The sequence below is a fragment of the Myotis brandtii genome, unplaced genomic scaffold (assembly GCF_000412655.1).
Source record: "Myotis brandtii unplaced genomic scaffold, ASM41265v1 scaffold393, whole genome shotgun sequence".
NCBI classification, from domain to species: Eukaryota; Metazoa; Chordata; class Mammalia; order Chiroptera; family Vespertilionidae; genus Myotis; species Myotis brandtii.
In genome coordinates, this window is record NW_005365070.1 from 2866105 (window position 1) to 2873928 (window position 7824).

The 7824-nt window shown below is 44.8% G+C and overlaps 1 protein-coding gene across 1 annotated transcript; it reads right to left on the reverse strand.

Moving 5' to 3' along the window:
* Positions 1-6556: 6556 nt before the first annotated feature.
* LOC102240548 (protein FAM127-like) lies at positions 6557-7822 on the reverse strand. Its single transcript, XM_005872841.2, has one exon. It carries the CDS (start codon positions 7755-7757, stop codon positions 7416-7418), a length of 342 nt encoding a protein of 113 aa, XP_005872903.1. The 5' UTR covers positions 7758-7822; the 3' UTR covers positions 6557-7415.
* Between the last annotated feature and the right edge of the window lie 2 nt (positions 7823-7824).

Consider the following 7824-nt stretch of genomic DNA (forward strand, 5'->3'; position numbering starts at 1 on the left):
ACTATTCTATCCCCCATCATAAAGCACCACTCAAGTGAGCATCAATGAAGGAATAAACATAAGATTCATAAAACATGGATAAATATGAGTCATGAGAGAGAAAATGAAATTAAACTAAATTTTTAGGAAAGGGTAATTGGGGCCAATATTGACTTGAAGTCTATAATCCTATATAATAAAGAGCTAATATGCAAAAAAAAATGGTCATCATGCCCTCATGCTGTCACTCCATAATGGCTCAGACACTCAACACTGGGGAGAAAGGAATGGGACCAGCCAGACACAAATGAGCTCATGAGAGAGGAATGGGAACCAGCCAGGCACAAATGAGCTTGCGAGAGAGGAATGGGGACCAGCCAGGCTGTGGCCCAGGAGAGAGACAAGCCGCACACCCCACAGTCCTGGGTGCCAGCGGCTGGGGCTGCGGCCTGGGAGAGGGACAAGCCGCCCGCCCCACGGTCCCGGATGCCAGCAGTTGGGGCTGCAGCCCGGGAGAGGGACAAGACGCCCGCCCTGCAGTCCTGGGTGCCAGTGCCTGCACCTGCAGCCCAGGAGAGGGACAAGACACCCGCCCTGCAGTCCTTGGTGCCTGTGGCTGCAGCCCGGGCGAAGCCGCCCACCCACGGTCCCCTGTGGCTGTGGCCGGCCTGGCTGAAGCCAGCCCGGGTGCCTACGGCCGGCCAGAGGGAGGGAAGCCTGGGTCCCAGGTGCTTGCAACTGGCCAGAGGAAAGAATCCTGGGTCCCTGGTGCAGGGTGAGGCAGAGGCAGTTAGGGATGATCAGGCAGGCAGACAGAGCAGTTAGAAGCCAGCGGTCTCGGATTGTGAGAAGCAATCAGACATCTCCTGAGGGGTCCCGGATTGGAGAGGGTGCAGGCTGGGCTGAGGGGCACCCCCCCCCAATGCACGAATTTCGTACACCCGGCCTCTAGTTAAGATATAATTTCACAAATTTTGTGACAACATGTACAAAAATTTAATATAGAAAATGCAGGCATGGAGGGGACAAAGTGGCCTTTGAGTGGTTTAATGTTCTGAGATCTTGGGTTCCAGGGCAATATTGGTAGAGAGAACTTATATAATAAGTGGCTTGAAAGCACAATTCTCAAAATATTATAACCATAATTTTTACATAGCTTCTTGATGAACACCTGTAAAAGTTTTATTTAACTCATTATTCAGGAAACCAAAAGAATGGTAGAGCTAATTCATAGATTGTGGGGAAAGGAATACAGTAATAATAATGTTAATTTATGTATAAACCTGCTCAATGTCCAGAAAAAAATATTAGTTATTACTATATTTCTGCAAATTAAGCTCTCAAATATACAGTATTTTTTCAATTTTTATAAGGTTTATTTTATTCTATTTAAAGGATGTCCTGGAATTAGAGATGAAGACCTATATAATAACAAAATGGCTGAAGATTTTTTTAGCACACCCAGTGTTCCAGGAAACTTACACAGATGTTCATGTTTAATCTTCAACACCCCTCATGAGGTAAGCACCATTTATATTTGAGGAAACAGAAGCTTAGTAAGGTCCTATGGCTAAAAGCTGGAAGACCTGGGACTCACATTGAAGATACCAGAAGCCCTGCACTCTTAACCAATATGCTATCTGTCCTGGAACTCTTTCCTTTTCTTTTTTTCTAAAGAAAGAGATAAAGACCTTCAAGGATTTTTTTATAAAAATACCAGAGGCCCGATACACAAATTGGGGCTGATCAAGGCTGGGCCCGCTGAGGGGGAGAGGATGTGGGAGGTTGGCTGGCCAGCCCCACCCCTGATCGAGGTCCGGGGGGTGATCTTGGCCGCAGTGCACATCAAAGCAACTGGTTGTTCCAATCGTTCCAGTCATTCTGGCATTTCAGTCGCTTGGCTTTTATATATATAGATGTTTTTATTGATTTCAGAAAGAGGAAGGGAGAGCAAGACAGATATAGAAACATCAATGATGAGAGAGAATCATTGATTGACTGCCATCTCCATGCTCCCTACTGGGGATCGAGCCCACAACTTGGGCATGTGCACTGACTGGGAATTGAACCGTGACCTCCTGGTTCATGGGTCCACCACAGAGCCACACCAACCTGGCGGGTTCTTTTCATTTTTAACAGCTTTACTGAGATATAATCTGCATACTATAAAATTCATCCATTTAAAGTATACAAGTCAATGGCTTTTAGTTTATTTACAGAGTTCTACAATGTCACCAAAATCTTATTTTAGAATATCTTCATCACTCCAAAAACAAACCTCATATCTATTATCAGTTACTCCCAGTCTTAGTTCAGGCTTCTATAACAAATAGCATAGACTGGGTGGCTTAAAAAGCATTTATTTCTCACATTTCTGGAGGCTGGAAAATCCTAGATCAAGGGGTTGGCAGACTTTGTGTCTGATGAGGGCACACTTCTTTGTTTGGGGGAGGGAAGCTCTTTGGTCTCTCATTTTAAAAAATTATCGAGGTGTTATTAATATGTATAAAGCTTTCATGTTAAATATATGGGTGGGCAAAAGTAGGTTCACAGTTGTATGTGAAACAGAGTTAATAAAGCTATTTTAATAATAATAACCTGCATGTTTTTTTTCCATACAAACAACTGTAAACCTACTTTTGCCCACCCATGTGTAAAATGATGAGTTTGGAGATAAGTATACACCTGTGAAACCATCACCACCATCAAGGTCATAGATTATTAATCACCTCCTAATGTTTCCTCCCACCCCCTTTAATATTATTTGTATGTGTGTGCATATGTGTGTGGTGTAAGAACATAACATAATATCTACCAGAACACTTGACATAAGATCTGTTAGAAGAAAACACAGGGGAAAGCTCCTTGATATTGGTGCTGGCAATGATTTTTTTGATATGACAGCAAAAGTCTCAGCAACAAGAGAAAAAAAACGTGAAATTTCATAAAATTTAAAAGCTTCTGAACAGCAAAGGAAATGATCAACAAAACAAAAAGTCAAACTATGTAAGGGGGAAAATATTTGCAAACCATATACCTGATAAGGAGCTGATATACAAAATATATAATAAACTCCTACAACTCAACAGCACCCCGACCCCCCAAAAAAATCAATTAAAAATTGTGGAAAGGACCTGGATATACATTTCTCCAAAGAAGACATGTAAATGACCAACAGGTGTATGATAAAGAGCACAACATCACTAATCATTAGGAAAATGCAAATCAAAACCATAGTTAGCCCGGCCATGTGGTCAGCATAGACCTATGAACCAGGAGGTCGCAGTTGGATTCCCTGTTAAGGCACATGCCCCAGTTGTGGGGCTCGATCCACAGTGTGGGGCATGCAGGAAGCAGCAGATCAATGATTCTCATTATTGATGTTTCTATCTCTCTCTCCCTCTCCTTCCTCTCTGAAATCAATAAAAATATATTTTAAAAAATAGAAATGATGGAGTCCTGATGGGTGTGGCTCAGTTGGTTAGAGCATTGGTCCATACAGCAAAAGGTGGTGGGTTTGATCCCCAGTCAGGACACATGTGGAAGGCAGCCGATTGATATCTCTCTCTCTCTCTCTCTCTCTCTCTCTCTCTCTCTCTCTCTCATCAATTACAAATTTTTAAATAAATAAAAACTATGGAATTTTAAATGGTGGAGCAGGAAGAGGATGAATCACAATTGTAGTCTGGAGAGCAATTACAGTGATGAGACTGTAATTCATTGCAGTAATCTACATCTTGTAAGTTTTCTTTCAGGAAGAGAGGCCATATCAACCATGAGGTAGATGTTCTCATAACTTAAGTAAAGAAGTAGATCTGTGCTGCAGTGTTGCACTGAGGTAGCCATGGAAATGTGCCACTTGGACTTCCCTTCAAGACAACCTTCTATCATGATAATAGTGAGCAGTCACCTTCCAGCTACTGCACTTTTGTGTTTTTTTCTTTTAAGTCCTTACCTGTGGGTATTTTTTCCATTCATTGCTAGAGAGAGTGGAAGGGAAGGAAGAGGAGAAGAGAGAGAGAGAAAGAAACATCAAAGTGAGGGAGACACATCAATTGGTTGCCTTCCACACACATCCTTACTGGCGCTGGGGAACCTGTAACTGAGGTACGTGACCTTGACCGGGAATCGAACCCGAGACCCCTCGGTCAGCAGACCGACACTCTAACCACTGAGCAACCGGCCAGGGCATGCACTTTTGGACTCAGTGCAATATTCACATTGAGGTCAAGCTCTCTTCAGGCTGCTATTGGTCAATGACTGAGCAGTTGAGGGTTACTAGAGCTAGGCCATTCCTGTCTGACACACAACTCCAGTAGCAACAGTATTTGTTCTGAGTTCCCAATTTGTCCAAATGAGATTTTTTTGAAAACTTCAACTGTAAATGTAGGCTCTTGCTTCCTTCTCTCTTTCCTTTCATAGACTGAAGGCTTCCCTCACCTGTCCCTTCTCCCTTTCTTCTTTACCCTCTACCAGTGTTTCCCCCAATAAACTTCATGAATGTCTACTTCTTTCTTGGCATCTGTTTTTTGGAGGAAGTCAAACAATAAAAGACTGCCTAGCCTGCATGGCTCAGTGGTTGAGCGTTGACCTATGAACCAGTAGCTCACCTATGAACCAGTTTGATTCCCCGTTAGGGTATATGCTCAGGTTGTGGGCTCAATCTCCATGTGGGGCATGAAGGAGGCAGTTGATCAATGATTCTCTCTCATCATTAATGTTTCTCCCTCTCCTTTCCTCTCAGAAATTAATAAAAATATATTTAAAACACTAAAATAAAAGACAAAAATTATAAATTGGACTTCATATAAATTATGGAAAACATCATACTTTAGAAGATTATTTTCAGAAAACTGAAAAGCATGGTGCATATACCCAGAGAATACATTTGGAATGCATATATATTACAAAGGATTTTTATCCAGAATATAATAAAGAACCACTATTACTCAATAATTAAAAAGTGATGATTTAAAATGGCCCCGTGACTTGAACAGGCCCTTTATATAAAAAAAAAATACATGAGAATAGGGCTTCTGGTTAAGATGGTAGTGTAGATAAATGTGGTACTCCCATCCTCCCACAACCATATCAAAATTACAACTAAACTACAGAACAACCATCATTCATAACTGCCTGAAATGTAGCTGAATGGAAGCCCTACAACTATGGGTATAAAAAAGAAGCCAGATAAAGCCCTAGCCGGTTTGGCTCAGTGAATAGAGCATCGGCCTTCAGACTCTAGGGTCCCGGGTTCGACTGTGGTCAAGGGCACATGCCGGGGTTGCAGGCTCAATCCCCAGTAGGTAGGGGGCATGGAGGCAGCTGATCAATGATTCTCTCTCATCATTGATGTTTCTATCTCTTTCTCCCTCTCCCTTCCTCTCTGAAATCAATAATAATATGTTTAAAAATAAATAAATAAAATAAAGTTTAAAAAATATAAAACCGAACAGTGAATATGCTTAACATGATCATTCTTCCACCCCATCCGGGAAGGCAGACTGCCAGGGCCTTCAACTGGAACCTCATAATTAGATACTTTCAATTGTTTTGAGAATCCTGTGAACCATAAATTTATTGTATTAACTCAAAAGTTCCCCCTGCTTTCAAGAAGACTTAGACCTATTACATGACAAATTGCAAGTTAATGCTTCCACTATTTCTGAGAACAAAACATTATCAGATACATAATGCAGAAAATGCACCTCTACTTCCACATACAGCCTTACGAATAATTGAACATGTAGGGCAAGTATTTACCTTTCATATGGAGAGAGAGGAAAAGTAATCAAAATTACTGTTGTGATTGACTCCTCTTTCCTATGTTCTGGAAAAATCACCTAATTTGGAAATGAGGCAGATTTGACTGCATATTGATTTATAAGCCCACCTATTATTTGACTGTAGAGATATTTTAATTATCCCAGCCGTACATGAGGTAGTAGTTTTTTTTTTTTTTCAGCACTGTGCATTTAAGGGGTGAGCATGCAGAGTAACGTGGTTTTATTTTATTTTCTGCCTGTTAGAGAAGGTTATAATTTTTTGTCCTACAGATCATCTACCAGGATTTTACCAAAATTAACCACAATTCTGTATTCCTTTCCCTTCTACTTACACAATCCAAGACCTTGTAAATGTAAATGCATTTTCTAAAGCCCCTTTGTCATTCTGCTGGTTCCCTGAATAATGGGTTAAAAAAAAAAAACTTTGACAGATACTAACAAATGTATGGGATTCATGGTTTGTGACAATTAGGTGTGATTTCAAGCAGATTTTTTTGGAAAGGAAGAAACCTTCTCTGAAAAGCCTCCTAGCTAGCTTATCTTTACATCACCTTTGAAAAGTCAGATCAAGGTCCACTTCCTAAGGGACATGGAACAGACTGGATTGGAAGAGTCAGCATCTGGAATTACATGATCACCAGAGGGGTCTCCACCTCCAGGATCAACACCTTTACTCTTTAATATCTTTAATAATGCAAGACCCTACACCAGCCACAGAATGAGAGAAGGCATAACTGCTGAACAAAACACGGACCCTATGTAATGGACCAGGAAAGAAGAGGCACCATATCCATTCATATTTCATTTATTTTTAATAATATGTGGTGTTTATTGGGAGAAAAAAAAACTTTTGTCTAGGTAGTGTAGAAGAGCTGGGCAGAGTGCAGGGTCACTGTGTTGAACAAAAGGCACACATCAGAGAGACAGCTGCAAATTCAGAAGAGAACTGGGTGCTGAGCAAAACTAACAGGCCACAGGAGAAAACGAGTGACTCGATTTGGCTGCGGGGCACCCCTGGGACCTGGCAGCCATCTGGCAGGAATAGAAGGTGTCTGGGGGAGTAGGGAGGGAATGCCCCCCCCCCTCCCCCGCTGAAGGTGAAAGGCTGGCCGGCCCCTCCAAGGGGTTGGCCAGCTGTTGGAATCACTGTCCAGAGGCTGTGGCCAGCTCAGATACCTCCTGGGTGAGACGAGATCGCTGGAGGCTGCAGCCTGTCAGTGGGAGGTGGTGGATGGTGATGGCAGCCACAGCGCTGGTCTCTGGGCACATCCATGCAGGCCTGCTAGCCTGGCAGGGAGAGGTTGGCAACGGCTGGTCTGTGGGGGTCTGTCCAGTGTGTAACGGGAGCCCAGCTCGCAGCTGGAGCCCAGGACAGAGTCCAAGTCCGCGCGGGAGGGGCCGGGCTGGCGGGAGAGGGCGGCGGCGCGCTCCGGAGCCAGGCCCAGCTGCAGCAGGAACCTGGGGCGCTATTCCTGGAACAAAGGCAAGCACTACGCGGGAGGGAACAGGAGCGCGGGGGAGATCACCGCCACTGGAACACGGGGACGGGGAGGCGCGGAGGGAGGACGCCTGTGGCGGTCTGGGCGGCAGCCACCGGCGCGGGGACCCTCCCCCGAGAGCACCTGTCCCCAGGCCCGAGGGTCTCCTGGCCTAGAAGTCCTCGTCCTCCACCCATCCAAAGACCCGCTTCATCTCGGCCAGGAAGCCCCGGTAATCATTGAGCAGGGGGCTCTCCTTCCTGATGTAGGGGATCACCCACTGCAGGGCAGGCCCCGTGAGGCGGGTGATGAGGAACGTCACCTTCAGGGCATCGCTGGAGAACAGGGTGTCGTCCACCAACATGTAGGCGCCCGTCTGCACGATAAACTCCGGGAGCCGGTCGGTGTCGCCGTCGAACGTCTCGGGGAAGGGAATCGGGTTCCTCCACCGACGCCTCCGGTGCCTGAGGGGTAATGCCAAGAGGGCCTTAATCAGCTGCACTCGGCCCTCCATCGCACCGGGCTCGCTGGTCTGCGCTGGGCGGGGCTGAGCGGAGGTGGGCCGGGAGCGAGGCAGGAAG

Excerpts from the sequence above, each read along its gene's own strand:
- LOC102240548 (XM_005872841.2), bottom strand. The coding sequence starts at position 7,757 with ATGGAGGGCCGAGTGCAGCTGATTAAGGCCCTCTTGGCATTACCCCTC.